The 20,377-nt window shown below is 40.7% G+C and overlaps 1 protein-coding gene across 1 annotated transcript in view; it reads right to left on the bottom strand.

Annotated features, from left to right (window-relative positions):
* The window catches only part of nphp4 (nephronophthisis 4), a 130,829-nt gene that overhangs the window by 25,760 nt on the left and 84,692 nt on the right, over positions 1–20,377 (bottom strand). The window contains exons 10-15 of the mRNA XM_036533581.1: positions 18,878–19,069; positions 16,364–16,502; positions 11,424–11,479; positions 8,008–8,142; positions 5,906–6,084; positions 3,421–3,612 (exon numbers count right to left, since the gene is read on the bottom strand). Of these exons, the coding sequence (XP_036389474.1) occupies positions 3,421–3,612; positions 5,906–6,084; positions 8,008–8,142; positions 11,424–11,479; positions 16,364–16,502; positions 18,878–19,069 (893 nt within the window). The remainder of the gene's footprint in view (positions 1–3,420; positions 3,613–5,905; positions 6,085–8,007; positions 8,143–11,423; positions 11,480–16,363; positions 16,503–18,877; positions 19,070–20,377) is intronic.

Here is a 20,377-nt window from a genome sequence, read left to right as displayed (position 1 = left end):
AGCACGAAACACATCAGACATGCCAGTTAAAGCAGTTTTTAATAAGAGCAGAGCCTGCCCTCTGAGTCAATCCAATTGGTGGTATTCCTCCATTTAAAGAGCTTCTTCTGTGGTGCAGCGATTTTCATTAATATTCATTTGGTAAATAGACAAGATTGATAATTACAGAGCCTCAGAGAGAAGCAGAAATTACACCATAATTACAGCGAACACACATTGTGTGTCCGCCTCTCGTAGGCTTTTGTCTTGTTCATTAGGTAATTAATTTTTCAAAGTGTGTGCTGACTGGTTAATGTGGCAGTAACTGGTACCATCTCTCCCAGTCCTCCTCTCTGTTAAAAAAAAAAAAAAAAACCAAGACATGGCACAATATTTTATTCTATGAAGACACAGAACAGACACATATGGAGCAGACTTATGAGACAGTGGAATTAAATCCTTGGTCTCACTGGTGATCTTTACATAACCCCTGTTTCAGTGGTGAGACGTTCTGATTGCCAATATGGGTCACATTTATTACAAGTCTAACAGCAGCTATAGCAATCATCAGTGTCCTGGTAAAGTGCTGAGATCAGACTAAAAGGGAACAAAGCCTAAGAACTGCTCATAACTCTATTTTAATGCTTTTCCTTACCATAAACTTTAACTTGACATGCAAATGAAGTGCACTAAATCACTGCAGCAGCAGAACTCTCCTATTGGCTGCCGAAGTCAGACTTATGAAGCATCCGCATGCAAATTTTGGCACATCGCAAATTGAGGAGGGGATCTTTGATTTCTCACTCTCTGCAACAGGTCAGTGGCTTTATGACGTAAATGTGAGCCCTCAACATTTGTAAAACCAGCTGTCCTAGAATAAATCATCCATTTCTATTTAACTAGTAATCATAATATTTCATAAAATTTCAGTATTGCCTAATGCTTCTCTATGCCTCAGTCCCCATTCACAGGCCGTCTTTCCAGGCCCCTGCTACACAATTCAAACTGGAGTGTCTTTTCTTTGCCGTTTGAGGTAATTTTTTCCAGAAAAAGAAAGTGCTGAATCATGACAATCCAGGTAACATGACAATCATGACTACTCCAGTCAGTTTCATGACTCAGGTAAGTGAAACACTCTTGCAGGTTGTTGAATTGTGCTGTCAACAGTGGAACCTGAGATGCGTGACATTCCAACCCCCCCTCTCCTCAACCGTCACCCATAGGTCCTCTTGGATGAGAGATTTCTGGGGTTTGAAGGACACTACAGACTATCATGTAGGTTGTTGGGTGGCTACAAAAGCATTTCAAATTCAGTCACTTCATACAAAAAAAATATTTTAAAAAATAATAAGCACTTCTCGGTGAGGATTACCATCAGTTATGATAAAGGAAACATACACATACTCAATGTCAATTAAACATAGGTTAAATTTTGCTCTATCAAATGAGAAAGCCAAAAAATTCAATAGCTTTGAGTCTTGCTTGTGCTAGGCCAGCGTTTCTCAAACCTCTCCTGGAGGGCCCCCTGCCCTGCATGTTTTAGATCTCTCCCTGCTCCAACACAGCTGATTCAAATGATCCACTCGTTATGAACTCCTGAAGCTGCTTAATAACAAACTGATCATTTGAATCAGCTGTGTTGGAGCAGGGAGAGATCTAAAACCTGCAGGGCAGGGGGTACTCCAGGAGAGGTTTGAGAAACGCTGTGCTAGGCTGTTGTGCTACTATAGTATACAGTAGCATAACAACATATATACAATTATACAATGTATTTATTTTTATTTATTTATTTTTTTCCCCAAGAACTGTCAATCTGAATGATGGAATCCATTACCAGGTGAAGAGAAGTTGCCGTTTTCTTCCCCAGACCAGCTGCACAGCCTGCAGCTAACTGATGTGCTAACGAGCGCACAGCTCAACAGGGTGCCGTGTCAGCGATCCCACACCCATTTCAGAGCATCTAAACTCCTCAAGCCCTTTCCTCACAGTGCCACTTCAAGAGGTTTACAAAACAAGCGTACAAGTTGACAAAGGAAAAAGAGTTAATAACAAACATTAGGCATTATTTAGCCTCTAACATATACCCCTGAAAGCAACCTCATTTACAAATACTGAAATACCATTCAGAATAGTTGGGGTTTAGGAAGGACATCACATTATCTTTTGATCAGGAACCTACGTACACATGGGTTCAGGAGAGATTATTAATTTAAGCAAACACAATTGAAATCTGCTCCTTTCAGACTGGGCAGATGTGAGGCATATTTCATACTGTCTATCAAAAGTCTATCAAAAACATGGAAACAATGTCCATAACGTTTCATTAATGAAATATTCAATGAGACACCAATACTAAATTAAATCAAGACGTCCACCTTCTCCATGTAAAAATGCTGTCCATGTAAAAATGTGGCTCAATGTCACTGAATATGGAGGATTTTTAAACTGCAATATATTATTAGATTGCACACTATGCAACATACAAGTTATATAAAGCTGATGGTCACATACATCTTACCTAATAAATAAAGAAGATGCTGGCCTGCCCAGAGCACTGGGGCTACGATGATTGACAAGTAGGCCACAGTACATTAAGATGTTAGGATAAGGAGGGGGACAGTGATAAGGAAGAATGTGTAAATGCCGATGCTATGGCATGCTTTTTGGGGGTGTATTCAAGAACCAGCGAATTTAGCGTTTGGGCGGAATGTCACCCCAGGCAAAACCATTTTGTCACTGCAGAACCTAGAGACAGGACAATCTGTGTGAGGCTTATGGTAAAAATAGGTACGGTGTGCATGTCTGTCACTTCAATTAACGCAAGAAACCTGACGGGGGGGACCATAGCTCCCCCCCCCTCCCCCAACTTCTTCTTTGTGCACATATTTATCTACATATGACACACCGACTTGCCTGTGTATATATCTGTATCAGTGCACATATTTTTTTATCCACATCTTTGGATAATTTGACTTCCACATATATGAGAAAAATATGATAAAATAAATACATAAAGCATGATGGTGATAATACTGCATACATTTCCATTCATGGAGTGTGGTCTTCGAATGTTAGCTGATTTTCTTTTGCAATGACTCTTACCAGTAGTGCCAATAAATTTGGAGGGCTTGTGAACAAGAGTTGACTTTGTTGAGGGTTTGTGAATAAGAGGTTTCATTCACTTAAGGCTCACCTGCCATAGTGAAATGTAAATCATTTATTTTCCTTCTCACATAAACACATGTCCATATATTTCTGTCTCTTCCAAAGGACCAGCCTACATCTGACCATTTCTTTAATTAACTTTCAGAGAAGACCTATAAAAGCAGAAGTAATCATAGCTGCCTGAATCACTGTACCCTGCAACTGGCACGAAAGCTGACAGAATAATTAGCAGCATGTCAGTACACAGACAATGTGACAGGTACCAGCCAGGCTCACCTGGAGAAGGCCAGAAACTGCAGAACGAGCTCGTTGCACTGCAAATGATCCGCCTCCTCTCTCTGGGGGTTAAAGTTGACAGGCTCTGCTGGGTCCAGGACTTCGGCCGCCTGATTATTGAGGTCCAGGATCTCTGGGAAGCCGGCTGAGAAGAGGCGGGCCATGGAGCCCCGAGAGATCAAGGGAGTGGTGCTGAGAGACAAACGAAGGTGGGGATGAGTCAAGAGCAAGGTCAACGTGCAATAAAGCGCCCTGGATTACATTCCCGGGTGGCTGATGAGTTTACCGGAGGACAGACGTGCTGAAACTCAGAACCGCAACATGAATTTCAAGCTGGAGAGGCCAAGCGGTACTTATGTAAACTGTGAATGATTAGTGATCGATAAGCATTGTAACCATCTCAGTTACCCCACTGTGTTCACCTGCATCATTACCAGGTAGGTCTTTACCCTGTGAAAGAACCAAGAACAACAGCTTCCAGAATGCTCTTGAAATCACTCAAGTTAAGGGTGCTTGGCAAAAAACAGATGACTGCAATAATATTAAACACAGATGCTGGCTGCAATTAATGAGAGCCAAACGATACAACCACCAACTCACACGACGATGAAAATTTAATATTTAGAAGAGCGAAAAATTCAAATTCACAAACTCAAAAAATCTGTATTTTAACTGGATTCAGGATAGCCACTTTTTCACAGTACTACTTCTGCATCAAAGACCGTGAAGGAAAAGCCTCATATTATGCATAGCGCGTTTGTGCTAAATGTCAGTTCAGCTCCCCCCAGTTGCATTTTACCAATTATGAGATGAGGCAAGGTTATCTGCTAGTTTAGATATTGTAAGATTTAGCTACGGATGGGCTGCTGCCTGGGGGAGTCATTACCTTGCCTGGACAATAACGAGGAAACAACTGGGAAATTAATTACATAAAATAACATAAAATAAAGCAAACAGTCATGATAAGTGCAATTAAAATAAGTTATTAAATAGATGATGGATTCCCTTGTACTATGGCCAGCTCAATATAGCAGTGCAATATTCATTTTAACCAAGGGAAATCAAAGGGTGAAAGAAAAATTCTGTATTCCTAAGCACAGAATTTCAATTAAATTCACTTTTTTCTTTTCTAATGGGGCAAGTCAGCAACTAGTAATTTACAAATACTTCACCATTAAAAAAAACAGATTTAATCAGACAAATCAAATTTTGTTTTTCATACAAACACCAAAGAGTGTAGTATTTCCTGGTGAATTTAAAATAACATATTCAAAAACAGACATTCTCCTCCTCTCCAAAAGTAATATCTTAATTTGTACAGATTGGATTAATATTCACACAGCAGTTTTAATTTCAAAGGAGTTCAATTCAATCAGATACACTGAGCAATTTAAATTAAATTAAAGTTCTTTTGAATTCAGCGTGCTCATTTTAAAAACTGGGTCATTTCACAGCAATGAAATGAAAAAGTCATTCTTGGATCTGAAATGAACACCACTGACATTCTAGCCAAGTGGATGAAAACATGTCTGCATGTCTAAAGCTGAATCTCAGACACATTTCAGTGCCAACTTCTGTACAATTACTTTCACTTGATGGTGTGCAAATGCAACCTCACACTTAGGTGATTTCTCTCTTTATTGCCAAGAATAATTTCTCAGTTGTGATTCACTATCTATAACATCACAACTGCGTTATGACTTCTTCTGAAACATTTCCAGACAGTAATCAATCAAACTGGGCTACTTCATAGCTTTGAATAAAGTAAATGCATTACCTGTGACAAGAGCTGCAGTCTTAAGAGATTTGAAGTTAATTAGGTGAATACTGTACACTGGCTTGAAGTCATAGCTTACACTCTTCTCTTTATGGGCATAAAATATAGAGTGCTGTACCTGTGTCACAGCTATACATTCTTAAGAACCATCTGAGAGGCGCACGGCAAGAAAGAATATAATCCAGTGATTATAATATTACATCATTGTCATTTAGCAGATGCTCTTGCCGAGAGTGAATTACATAGGTTACAGTTTTCCATGTCACCCATTCATACAGCTGGATATTTAATGAAGCAATTCAGGGTTAAATACCTTGCCCAGGGGTACAGCAGCAGTGCCCAAGAAGGGAAGTGAACCTGCAACCTTTTCATTACGAGCCCCACTCCTTACCACTACACCACACTGCTGTCCCAATATTATAATATAATATAATATAATGCAATATAACCGAACAGAACAGAACAGTACAAAAAGACCCTAAACAATTACTCAATTTCATACAAAACAGAAGTACTTAGAGAACCCTCTGGTGTTCAGTGACAGGCCCACGCACACGCGTGCAGGAAACGCGGCTCGTCTGACCTCTGCGAGCGCCGCGCCTTTAAAAGATTTCTGCTGTCGTGGCGAGACTCTGATTAACTCATAAACGCCGAGGGGCTGCGCGCTGCGCCGATGTGTGAAAAAGCCGTGCGGCGGCCGCTCCTCACCCCGACGTCTGCGTCCCCAGCGCGATGACAGGCGCGTGCACAGGGGCGAACGTCAGCTCCCGCAGCTGCTCGGCTGGCGGCTGGGGGGGAGGCCGCCGCGCCGGGACCCCCGCGTCCCCTGCGTTCGGCTGGCTCAGGTCGACCTCCAGGTGCGCGATGCTGCTGGCGCCCGGCAGCTCCTGCAGAAAAATAAGAAAAAAAAAAAAAAACAAAAACAAATCATGGGGGCTTCATTTATTCATTACACAAAATTACCTCAAAGAGAATAATTTGGTTAGCAAGTCACCAACATAAAAAGAGGAAATTTCACCTACTATTAGTTATGCAAGCCAGTGCTGTAATTTTCTACTCCACAGCTGCTCCCATGTATGATGCGGTTCAGTGGTTGGGACCAAGCGGCAGCAATGCACAGCAGTGCAGTATGAAGCCCCCTGCCTTGGCCATTAACAACCCAAACCCAAAGTCATTCCGGGTCATTAATGCGCGCCAGCTTTATAAATGTCTCTACGGAAGACTTTTTAGCGAAAGAAAATGTCAGCGCTGCACTCAGTGTATGGCATTTATTGGTTACATAATTACACATTTTAAGGAATAATTAAACATCTTAAGGGAAACAAACACATCTCCTCACAATTAAATCATCTGGGAGTCACTGGCACCAGATTACAGTTAAAGTAGAGAAAATAATACCCTACAAAGAGAAGACATTTTGGTTTTGAAACAAACAACAAAAAAAAAGTACTCCAACCCAAACCCAAAACCACAGTTGTCTCTCAGGTGCAAAGCACAAATTATGAGAAATGAAAAACAATGGCATACTGTACTGAAAGGAAAGCATTTAACACGGTATAACATTTTTTTCGGACAGACTAGCATACAGTATATGACCTTTATGGGTGTCCATTACGTAACTGCTAATTGGGTCTCTTAAGGTTAAATCACATGATGGTAAGAGACCCCTGGTTTTTCTGTGCTTCATGATAGAGAGGTGATATTTCAATATGCTTATCATTACCACTTCGGCTTCAATTACACCTTAGTAAGGCAGCCCACAGCACATAATCTGAAAGTGTGGTCTCTAAGCGTCAGCGCATTAGGTGACAAATGGCTTCTGTAATTAATGGAGTGTCTGTAAGTTTGTTTTTAGATATCTTGCTACAATTTCATGTCAAGATAAGCATTATTAGAATAGCGGTACTTGCCTTTTCAGTACACAGAGGCTAAATTTTAAGGAAATTTTCTGGGAACTAGAAAGCCCACTATTGATCATACAGCAGGAATCATTTCCTAACAGTTACAAGTCACAGAATGTGTTGTACAGTTAGCCTTTACATTTGTCCACAAAGCTAGTCATGTAGTTGTCTATTTTCAGTATATTCACGTACAAATTTATGTCAACAGCGTGGATGGCATAATTCTCTGCATTCAGAATGTCCCACCAAAGCAGAACAAATAGTTAAAATTTCTGAGAATTTACTGTTGGGAGTGCTGTGTCTGGCACAGTTCTGCTGTTCTGTACAGAACAGATGTGTCCATCAAAGCATTAGGAAGAAAAATGACAGTAACCTGGGAGCTGAGATGCTACTGCAAGGCAACAGTCCTCCATCAGACGTTTTAATAACCTCCCACTTGACCCACAAACAAATCAGCTGAAAGTAATTGCTGGTATGAAGTCATATATAATATTTACAAAAGTACAAATTGCAGTACCTTGTGCTTCCTAGCCTCTGTGTAACTCACTGGAGTTCTCAGAGATCTGTGCATGAATGTATCAAGCTGTGGCACAGCACTTGGAAAAAGAACTTGAAAATGTGTTTCTTTAGCTTTGAAGAGAGGGAACACCTGAGAGCACCTGAGAGGCAAAGAGCAGAGAGCTGAGTGCTCGGGCCCCGTCTGGGGGTGTGCACTCATGGCTGGGGGGCGGCTGGGGGGCAGCTGGGAGGCGTGTGTGGGCAGCAGTGTGTTTGCCTATGTCTGCGCTTGTGAGTATGTGTGCGTGTGTGTGTGTGTGTGTGTGTGTGTGTGTGTGTGTGTGTGTGTGTGTATGGGTGTGTCTGTGTGTGTATGTGAGTGGGAGAGCAGGAGAGGGGGCGGACTCTTACGACATGTGACAGCTGGTAGGCTGATGCCAATGGGGAGGGGTAGAGCTGAGAGGGAAACTGCTGTTGCCAGGGAGACGATGTGGAGTGGCTGATGGTGGGGTACCGTGGAGACGCTGCAAGCTGAGAAATGGACAGCTGTAAGGGATGACACAGTAAAAAATTAGTACACAATTACCAGGAACAGCAGAATGTGAAACAAACAAGACAGCCACACTTAATGGCCAGACAACAACAGAGAACAAGATTGAAAAGTAATAATAGGCTGAGGTTTCAGTTCTTGCATGCAGCATGTTACTCATGTCCAAATGGTAATGAATTCTGTGTTTCATGCCTGACCCAAAGCAATCAAACCATCCCCAGATGTATACATTCGTTTCCTGTTTTACACTATTTCTAGTTCTACCTGCTGCCTCCACCAGCCGAATTCAGATTGTCTTGCAAACACAGAACACATATAAAAGCCAATTTCATTTAAAAAAAATTCAAACACATGAATGCGGTTGGTTCTTTTATTGTATGGCTGGATGCACAGCCTGGGTTGAATAGCTACAGTAGGAATACAGCTGGGGTGCTTCCTTGGGACCCTGACTTTTCATGCCCCTCACTGAATCCAACGCCATTAGGTAAGGACATCAAACTACTGCCCCCCCCCCCCCCCCCCCAAGGCTCCGGTTCCGAGTGGTATTTTCTATGTTGCGCCCACAGACTGAGACCGATGTCTGGAATTCTATCTGTGTTTCACACCCACGGTGCCAGCAGATGACTCAAACTGGGATCACACAGCTCTGGTGTTTAGTCAAACAAATGGGTGAGATTTCACATCACCTCCCTCCTATTCACACTGAGCGGAGCCAACACGACAGAGAGACGGAGCACGCGGTCCGGGCCAAAACGGCAACACACATGCTGCTAACAAAGGAACACGAGGCCGCAACAAAAGAGTCAAATCTGCCCATTGTGCAGCATTCGGGGGAAGCAAAACAAACTCGAAATAATCTGTCTGCAAGCATCCACACTAACACTACCTTTTACAAGGTCACGAGCAGCTATACATAATGCCTTATTAGATACTGTGCATGGTTTCATATGATTAATTACAGATTTTTACTAATGTATATAAGTCTACATAAAGGACTTAATCCTTAAGGCTACTTATGACTAATATTTCAGCAGTACTCACCAATTATTAATGATTAGGAATGTCTTCTAAATTTCTTATAAATGTTAATGAATGGCTATGAATGATGTTACATATTCTTCAGTACTGCTTCAGAAAGGATTATATTGGCATAAATAAGGACCCCTGCAGTAAAATCTTACCACATTTCATATTATAAATGCAAACAGATGTCCACTTGTAAATAGGTTCAGGTTTTTATTCCTGTATGAAAAAAACTTCATTGTGATGACAAGTAGCTTTATTTTAGAAAACATACATTGCATATGGAGTGGATAGCAACGTGTTTAGACCTCTGCTATTGGCAGACAAAACAATAATTCTAAAGTAGGGCAACTGAGTACTTTTGAGATCAAAGAGTTTCTTGCGCAGATACAATACTGTCAGAGTCTGCAACGCTTCACTCACATTGCCCTCAAAAAAGTTTACACACAAATCAAATAACACTGCCTTCATATAAAAATCATGAATATGTTTGGCTTGCTGTGAATTTCAATGGGGTGTAAACCAAGTGGTCTTTTATGACATGAGACTGAAATGCAAGCCTCATTAACACTTCTCTACCCCATTCTCACCCACAGAGATGTGGAAGAGTTGGTGAGTTTTTTTTGGGGGGGGTGTTAAAGAATTTATGACAGTGTTTGTGGAAATTTTGCTAAACATAGTTCCTCTCATCCATGTTTGATACAGGAGGCCCATATTTTTATTGAGATCGTGTCTCTGTTGGGTCCCTGTGAAAGTTCAATCAGTCCCTGAACTCCACCGTTACACTGACAGCTCCACTCAGCCTGTGAGGAACAACTCAAGCTCTGAACTCCCAAGCATGTCAAGTCAGACCAAGACTCCCACAGCACTGTCGGACAAGAGCTTGTTTAATGAAACTGTCTGCCATTGGGGAAGAGAATCTCATTCCTAACTTTTGCCATGTATCCCAACAGAAAGCAATGCATTTTGAACAGTCTTTTCCCACTGCCTACTGTGATGAAGTAACTCTGTTTAATCTGTGCAAATGTAGAATAATGATAAAAAGGCACTGACAGGGAGGATGAATGTTCAGGCACGCTGTAATTAATCAGTGGCACATTTTTGGAAAGATACAATGTAGTTCACTGAATTAGACCAGACCCAGATGATGTTTTGTACAAACAAACATCTTGGTGAGAGTGTTAACCATATCTACTTTCTCCAGAACAACACAGGAATAATGAATAGCAATTTGACGAACACTGGAAATAAAAAGAGGGTTTTAGGGTGGAGAGTCGGGCACTACTGGTAATGATCATATTAAGTCATGACACATTAAACATATTCATATCTGTATAGTATGAAACGATCACATTTCAGTGTATTATTTCAGCATATATCCATTGCACCTAATGCCCAATTCAATCTAAGCCGACACCTTTCCACTTGACTTTTGTGAAGACGTTTTGCAAGCTAATATATTTTGGAGTGGCACACCCATCCTGTAGAATTTCAACGCCTCTGAAGCAGATGATAGTGCAGCTTGATGATTCATGATTGGCAAAGGTCTGGGGAAGTCTGTCTCATGTGGTAGACTGTACGATCCAATGTGATTGTTGACCCATTCAGAAAGTGGAACAAACAGACTGGTTAAACATTAATACACCCTGCGATCATTCTGTCAATTCAACTGCTTCCCTTATCAATGTGTAAAGTTAACGCACCAGGTTTTTGGTAGACGTTGTATATGCAAAAATTGTGATTATAAAAACAATGATGCTTATTTTTAATATAGATTATAGTTGTCTTCTTGTTTCTTCAATAACATGGATAACCCATCTCTACTGTTTAGGTTAACATGGATAACCCATCTCTACTGGTTAGGGAACTGGCAATGAAACCTGAGGGCTGTGGGTTGAACTCTCATGTTGGGTGTCATGTTCTCAGCTGGTAACTATCCTAAATAAAAATTAAATACCAAACTCTACAATGAAAATGATAAAACAGTAACCTCTGTATCCTCTTTCCCTGGATAAAAGAGTCAGCTGAGCATATAGATAATGTGATATATCTGCACAGTCCTTCTAGTTTTGGTTTCCTCTGCAAAAAACTGAGGATCGCCACACTTTTGCCAAATACAGAGCAGTTTCTCTTCACCGGCCAATCCCCTCAGTTTAGCTGAAAATGTCTTGGTCTGTGCTGGCCTGGAAGGCTTCCTTCAAAACCTGAGATGTCATTTGAGGAGAACACACCAGATTTAAGCAAAGGCACTCACCCCAGGGCCTTGCGGTGAGCGTGGAGGCGAAGCCTTAAGCAAAGTGTCACTTCGACCTGCAAAGAAGAAGAAGGCGGTCCAATCAATGCAGGACAGGATATTCAGCCATAATTTCAACACCTTGAGCAAGACAGGTCTATTACCATGTGAATACCTTAATATTCACATCGACAGTAGCTAAGGTCTGCAGCTGTAGTCTTCACACCATGCACTCCACTACTGCCAAGCTATCCTGTGGCACAAAGCTTAGAGAGGTCAGCACTTTCTAGGGACTGCCGTGATAAAGTAGGAGGGAAAATGTGTCGCACAAGGAAAAATTGCACACTGCTGCCCCTCCACAGTCTATAAATCACACTTTGTTGCTTCTCTTCCAGGTAGTATTGTAGAATCTGTATCCTCTGAGCATTTAATTTTGCATTCTTTATTATTTCCTCAAGCTACATGATGTCACAATTTGATAACATCAATTAATTTGTTCCCCACAGATCGAGCATTCCCAGGCTGTATTAACTTTATAGCTAGGTATAATAATTCCAGAGGACATAAACTGGTGCAATGAAAGTAAAGCTGGTGATAAAATATATTTTAATTGCATAATCTCATCACTGCTGCAAAGCTCTACAGAATGAACGCCTAATCGTTTCCCTCCCACAGCAGAAATCAGCGCGGCAGAAAAGTTGCATTTGAACCCATTGAGTTAAAATACAGTTAAGAGAAATTATTTATGGATGTGGAGCGGCCCGTGACTTAAATCCTGCTGCCGAGAAATGCTTCAAAAATAAATACTGCATATAAGACGCAGAAGAAAAAAAAAACCAAAAACAAGGACTCGATGTGCCCATTTCATGCCCCCACTAAAGATGCTCCATGCTGATACTTCAAAGGTCCGCTATTCTTCCTGAGTAGCCTTGGTAACTGGAGCTCGGCCAATGGCGACAAGAAAAACGGAACGAAACGCGATCCCTCTCCCTCAGCTCTTCCGGTGCGTCCTCAGCCACCCCAGGTAACTGAGTCACGGAGTCATCTGGGATCCCGTTTTACTTTTTTTTGTTTTTTTTTTGCCTGAGCTTTTGGCCTTGGCATTTGTGCATTTTCACCTCGTTGAGCAAGGAGTGGACAGCCATGTCGTGACCCATTTATCCGTCATGTTAAAACCTTGTCTACAGATTCGACGTAGACTGATACACAAACAGAGATAGGGAGACATGGGCTCATTAATAACCTGAAAAGGAGGGATGTAGGATCAAAATCAGAGATTGTCTCCAGAACTCCCAAGAAAAGCTTCAATAGGTATTGTTTTAATAATGTTCATCATCACTAAAAAAATTTAAAGTATGATCTTGGTGAATTGAGATAAGGTGAATCCATCACATACTCAAAGTATAGTTGGTCACCTCATAGGCAGTGTCATTTACTGGCAATTTTTCCTGTGTACAAATATGTAACTATCCTGACTTGCTCAGACTGGCAGTGTTATTCATTGCAAATAACTGAGATGTCCTTCAGTGTCCATCTAGAGTGCCACCACTTTGAAAGATAATTTCACAAAAAAATTCGAACTGCTTTTGAAATCCTTATGTGGTTTTGTAACCTTCTTCAGGCTATCTAAAACTCTATGCAGCCTCTCTCACTGAAAATCACACTGCAAATCATTCTTTAAAAACACTCAATCATTCAAATGCACACACACAAACGACAAAATGGACAGCTCATTTTCAGATATCGTCTGGTTGTTTTTCGTAAAGTGAGCTGGTCTTACTTTGTAGAAATTGAATTTACATTAATTTTCTCAGTGTTCTAGCCTTGCGCTGACAAGCACAGTGGAGAGTCTATCCAAGGGACTGGAAACAAGCATGTACAGAGTTAAAGAGAATTTCTCTGGCTTTTACCCGAAACATAAATATCAATACTCCCATAAAAATTCATTATATTAAATAGCTCAATACAGCCACCCGTAGTTGCTGTGGAGGGTCATTGGAAGAGGAAGTCAAAATCAACTGTCCACTGATCTCTCATGTATCACAGAGGGGCAACGTTTGGTGTTCATGTCAGAGCATGACACTCTCTTGGAAGAAAATGGAAATGATTCTATCGTGAAAAGGGATTCCTCTATTTCATATGCATATCCATTATACTGTAAGGTCAGCGCGTCACATGTTAGATTTTCCGGCAAGCTACCGTTTAAAATCTCATCTCTTTCTCATAGTTTAGCTCCAACAAAAATGAACGGGGAACTGGACTGGAAATTAATAGCTTTCTGTTTTACACCCACCCCATTACAGAACCAAGGCAAGACAGGGTGTATGGGGTGGAGAGGGGCAGAGGTTACAGTGAAAAAAAAAAATTAAATAAATAATTAAAGAGCAGTGAGGGGGATTTCAGGAGGAAAATTGCATTGCAAACCCAAGTGAACTGCCACAGCTGCTGGTAGTTTCAATTTAACTGACACGCAATTACCTCTCAAATCAATCTCCCTTAGCCCCTAGGGCCTCCCTCCAAATCAGCTGTTTTCTGCTGGATTTGTCAACCTTTTGATGCCGGTACAGGCATGGCTCACACAAGAAAGCATGCACTACAGTGCAGTCTGGTTGATTAATACCAACTACCCTGCTGCTCACAGGAACTGTGCTTTTCATATCTAAATGCTGGCATCTGCAGTCACATGAGACTCTTTGATGGCCTTAGAAACAAGATGCTAGCTACTTAACCTGGGAGTTATCAGAAGCATATGCTACAACTCGCAGGTATTTGAGGCCATCAAAGTGGTGCCTGGGGATATGTGTTCAGCAATCTCAGCTGTTAGCCTTGAATAGATTGACATGGTTATTGATTCTCAGCTCCAACATATACTGATTTTCTGCATAGTCATTCTTAAACCTCAACACACCAGATCTGTTGTTTGGGTCACTTTAACACTCACTGTACATATAATCATGCCAATAAAGGAAAGTGCATGTACAGCACAACAGGGATTTGGTTTTTGATCTTTGACCACATCTTTATGTATGAATGCCATTAATGCTTATGTATGATGAAATCACACCAATGCTTGTAGCATCTGAAATTGCTGGCACCATTTAATCAATAGCTCATATTAAAATATACATTATGGCGGATGGTTGACCAGAATTGTACACATACACGTAAAGAGGAACTTCAGAATTCATAAAGGCCTACTTTACTATTGACATGGTCATGGACAGTCTCTTTACAATAAAAGCACAATCGTCGGTTCAGACATATGAATACAGGGAGGTACAGAGAGAGCCGTTTTTTTATGCTTTGATGTGTTCATTCATCTGAACTGAGAAATTAGGGGCATATCAGGAAGAGACAGATGATTGAGGTGAGTCCCCCCTTTCACTGTAAGGTGCCTTTTAAACTTTGAAAGTCTAAAAGATGCTGTATGAATGTAGTCCAAAATTATTATTATTACTACTACAGAGATTGATTTTATTTGGAATGAATATGAGAACTACATTTCAATGATATTACAAAACACACAAATGACCATTTCTTCTTGTACAAATAAATACAAATATATATGGATAAAAATTACTCTAAATATGTACATATTTTGCATTCCTCTTCACAAATGAGTCTCTCATGGGCAGGACTGATGTGGGTTTGTATGTATTAGATTCTTGAAATGTGTGGGCAAGAAGAGAAGCTCACAGCAAAGGCATGATTCAAGAATCTCTATGAAGAGTCAAGAATGTCAACATTTATGACTGTATATCTATGAGATATGTCTTCCCCACTAGGAAAGCACTCCTTTTCAGTGATAGCCACAAAGTCAGACCACTGCCATCACATACCAACCCACAACAGATCTCAAATTTGTTATACAACACTATATTGTAATACTTTAAACACAAAACACCTGAAATATTTATTTTGAAAACTGTTCTTCTTCAAAAGTGAACATACATTTACTCAAATTAGAGGTATCACTTTCATACCAACACTTGTACAAAATCCCTCTGGACACCTATCCTCTCTGTGCCTACCCTGACCGTTCCAAGACCCACAACAAAATTTCCATGAGAATCATAACTCACAAATGGCCAAATAAATTTACCAGGGCTTACTGCAGCTGTCAAGGGTATTGAGAGCTTCCGTGAGGAATATTTATCGAGCTGTTAATCACCTTTGAGGTACAGAGCAAACTAATCCCCTCGTTGTTTCCCGCTGCTCGTTCTTTTCCTGGGCAGAAGTCCTGTTGCAATACACTTGTGGGCCATTTGCCATTGTTTGCGCCGAAGCACCACATTTCCTGCCGAATTAATTTCCATATCCTTGCAGCTTTGAAGGATGTGTGTGATCAAGCAGAGGACACCTAAAATGCCACTTTCAAACTCTCCAGTTCCTAATGACCAAACATCCTCATTATTTATAAGATGGGTGACAGGGATCATAGCATTATACTTGCAAGAGAGCTGCACCTGCATTGTCTGAGGACAGTCTGACAAATAGCGCTGTTAACTTTGATTACAAACATTTTATATACATTATTGCACCGTTTTTCCACCTCACTGTGCTTCCCCATCTACTTTGGGGAAATGGAAAAGGTCTGCATTCTATATGAGTTGAACTTAAATCCACCTTTTGAAACTTTCTTCAATGAGGCATATCATTTCTGGTATAATTACAGAACAATACATTAGCATGTAGTTTCCCTATTACGTGCATCAAAACAATTTTGACCCCACCTGCAAATTAGCCTGTGGTGGGGGGCTCATGAAAACTCTCTGACCCATCAATTACTGTCTTGTGTTAGAACACCACCTACTGTACTTACAAATGCCTAAAACAGCAGATGCACTGCTGTTCTAAAAGCAGGGCAACACAAAGGTTTTAAAGAAAGCAGCAACATAACAGAAAGCTAAATGAGGAAAGGTCTCTCTCTCTCTCTCTCTCTCTCAGTTAAACAGACTTGCCTTTCGTTGGGGAAGGGGGCTTCTTATATCGGGAGGCCTCCTCTTGTTTACTCTTCAGAGACACAGCTGGGCTGGGGGAACGCCCCTCAGAGCGGGTTGAGAACCTAAACTTCACAGTACCTTTCTCCAGACCCTTCACCTGGTAAAAGTTGGAAAGAAAGAGACACATCTGCTACTGAAGGCCATTTTTGAAAAGTTCTACGGTGGAATAAACCCAATGTGTGAACCGTACAGCGAAAAACTGGTACATCCAAAATCACAAATAAATTATAAATCAAGCAAAAGGTTGGATGGGTGAGAGCAATCATCCGAGTGTTGATTGTCTTTCCCCAGAACAGTTGTCTCTACAAGAGGCTTTTCAATTAACAGGTCAGCACTGTAAAAATCTACGCTACATGACAAAATTTTATGACCAAAAGTGGTTAGCTTGGCCTAAGACTGTGGCTGAAAACCACAGCAGGAAATGTGGGGGTGAGGAGGATGCTGCAACATAGGAGGGGGGGTGTGTGGGGGGGGGGGGGTCCCAGAGGAACCTACGGCAGAATGCTGGCCTGACAGAGAGTGGTTTACACCATGTCCCCATTTCCAAATCAGCAGGGATTCCTCGGTCCTTGTATGATGGAAAGCCAATTGAAGAGATATCGGGCGGGGTTGGAAAGGAGGGAGTATGCCACAGAGAATAGAAATGTATGTGTGCAAAAAAAAGTCAGTCCAGCATAATAATGGAGCTATGGTATAGTGTTTAGTATTAGCTGTTATTACAGTAACTGGATTCTAACACCAAGGGGACTGTGCTGCTCCTCCTGGGATGAGCATTGTGTGGGGTTTTGAGCAAGGAGAACCTCTCCCATTCACACATAGATGAAAAGGCATTTGATTTTTTTTTCCCCCTGCAAAAATTCTATAAAAAAATGTATAAATATACCATGGCAGCCAGCATAATGTTTTTGCTCTTAAGGATTGCTGTTATTATGTTTACAAATATAGCACAGGGAGGAGACATTCTGCTGCTGTATTTTCATCCTGCTCTGCTTATCTTAATCTGACACAGTACACAGATCACACAATATTTCATAATCATTCCAGAACATATTCCTTTTAATAACAGATGTGAAATGCAGGTGGGGAAAATAGTTCAGCAGGACACTGTAAGTCTGTAAATGCAAACATGTAACAGATGCATGACTGTACAAGGTAAGTGCACCGTGACAAAATAAAATCGGTCAGTAATTAAAAACAAGCCGAAATAACTCTCATCAGTAATGGTTCACCTGAATTTGATGAGACCGTTTTCTAATGGCTGGGTGAACATCACTGCAATGCGACAGGTAGCCAGGAAAGACGCCTCGAAGGATTTGCTTCCGTAAATATCTCCTCAGTAAAAGTGTTTTGTGCCTTGAAGTCAGCACAGGGCGTTATGAAATACACATCAAATGAACATCTTAGGTAACCCCTAACTTTGCATTCGAGCAAAGAACGAATCCTGAATGAAACTGAGTGTCACAGAGAAAGAGGGGAAGAATCTTTTGAATCTTTAGCATTAACTCACAAACATGTATGTATGTATGTGTTTGGTACAGAATGTCCATCAAATGCAAAGATGTAACTGTCCAATGTAAGAAATGATGTCAGCACAGAAATGGTATGATTAATCTATGCAACCAACCCTCCAAGAAACCAACAAGAACAACTATTTGAAATTTCAAAAGGAAGCATGCAAAGCTAGCATATAGTGGCATATAAAAGACCTAATGTTTTATGGCCCAATCATACCAGCCCATCATGCTTTGTATGAATACAACAGCACAGCTCCTCATGGGTTATTCCTTATATGCAGAAAGTCCCCCAGCTAAAGCTAGGATCTCCATCCCTAAATGGAACTGGATTTAGGACTACATCGTCTCATATCTGCCAGAAGGAAATGCGTTGTTTGAAACATAGTGGGGACTGTGAGTATTTGTTTAAAGCTTTTTAAGATGAAAACCAAAAAAAAAACTAACCTAAATTAAAAACGTGAATAAAAATTTTCACAGTATCTTATTCTGAACATTCAAAAACAAACTTTTAAATGGAACACGACACCTTTAAGAATACAGACAGCAACATCAATGTCAAAAGTAAAGACACGCAAGAATTGACAGCTTATTTATTTTATGAATAATGCAGAGCCACCTGTCGTGTTCATGAATCTTTTATCTTTAGAGGAATACTGTCGAACTAAAAAAAATGAGCAGACAATATTGTTTTGACATCTAACAGGAATTCAAAACAAAAGAAAAAAAATGAAAAAAAATTACAGGGTAGCGGCTGGATATGAAACATAAAACGGATTATACTTAAACTCCACTTTAAATCTAATCCAGTAGAAACGCTACTGCTGTAAATATTGCACAACCAAGCCAGAACCAGCCAGGAAAGGAAGGAAAGAATCAAGTTGGAGAGAAATCTGTCATTGTCTCTACTGTGTTGCTGTACGTAAAGGAATGTAATGTAAATAACTGTAATGTACTGTACCTCAGTGGAGCTTCGGTCAGGTGGAGGCGCTGTGTAAACCATGACTCCACACGGACTGGGCACAGCACCGCCCTGCAGAGCTAGGTTCACATCTGTGCCCGTGTGGCTGCCTGACTCCTGGAAAGGGCACCACACAGCCCAACGCAGACACTGCATGAAGGCCGTCCTGGAAAAGGAGGTTGTGGAAGACACCTGCGTCATGGGGAGAGAAACCAAATCACTGTTAACGCACGGTGAGACAGCAGAATTAATTTTTAATTTGTCAAAGACTTCATTTCGTAGGACTATCACAACAAATATTTCACCGTGTCCTAAAATCATAAGCAGCCTCTGAAATGCCTCTGGGGGGAAAAAAAATCAATTAGAAAATCAATTATTGCATTACTCAAGACGAATAATTAGATGAGTGTTTCTATTTTTCAGAGAGATGAAATTTAATTAATTTTTGACTAGAACATGAAAACAGACACCAAAGACATGCAGCTTACTATTATTCACAAAACTTATAAAATTCAGCACTGCTCTGACCTCTTAAAGAAATATGAGGAGAATCAAGCTCAGTCCTGCCCTCTGAGTTGAAGCACTTATTCATCATTGAGTAAAACCATGCCCCACTGAACCAGAAATCTATTCCATGTTGTATTAATTACTCGGAAAGAAAAAGTCCTCCCTCTCCCATCATAAAAAGTGCTCCTCCAGCACTTTAAAACAGTGGCACTTCAAAGTAGAGCCACTGATCCACAGTAGTCTATTTTCACGAGGGTGACAGAGCTTCAGACCCAAGGAACCTCATTCTGTCTCTGAAACCAGCGTTGGTCCTGTGGACTGGACATAGGCAGTTTCTACTGTGTTCATTTTCAGACTGGAAAATCTTATAAATTGTTCGGTTTGTGGGAGTTAGAATAGAGAAAGTATCACTTTGATGTATGCCATACAATTGACAATCCAATGCATTAACTACCATGTAACACCAATACATTACGCACAATAACAGACCATGTATCCTGCCATTAAGTAGCTGAACTGTTCTTCACAATTGTAACTGCTTGGAAAAACATTGTGCACTTCAATGAAACAGTATGACTGTAAGGAAATGAACAAAAGCAAGAAAATCCTAAAATGAAGTTAATTTTCTAGAGGAGACTTAATGGGAACATTCCTCGCATCCCCCCCCCCCCCCTTACTGGAGATCTTCAAAAGCATAGTTGCAATATTTATAAATAAAAAAATAAATATATATACGTCTCACTTCTTCTTCCATTTCTTCCATCTGAATAGTATTAAGAGGATACTGCCAAAATCTGTTTGAAGGACCCTTCAATGTTTAATTAGCAAGCTTCAATTTAATTCTTGTGAGCACCGTTTCTCAAGAAAGAAATCCTTCTGGGAGAACAATTGCAGGTCAAAGAACTAGCACAGCGTTATATAAGCCAAAGCCCCAGCATTGGGGTTTGTTTTGCCTTGACATTTCTGATCCTTTCAGTTGATTGATGATGGGGC

The sequence above is a fragment of the Megalops cyprinoides genome, chromosome 7 (assembly GCF_013368585.1).
Source record: "Megalops cyprinoides isolate fMegCyp1 chromosome 7, fMegCyp1.pri, whole genome shotgun sequence".
In the NCBI taxonomy this organism is placed as follows: Eukaryota; Metazoa; Chordata; class Actinopteri; order Elopiformes; family Megalopidae; genus Megalops; species Megalops cyprinoides.
Note: the sequence above shows the minus strand (reverse complement) of the source record. Positions and strands in the feature narration are given on the sequence as shown.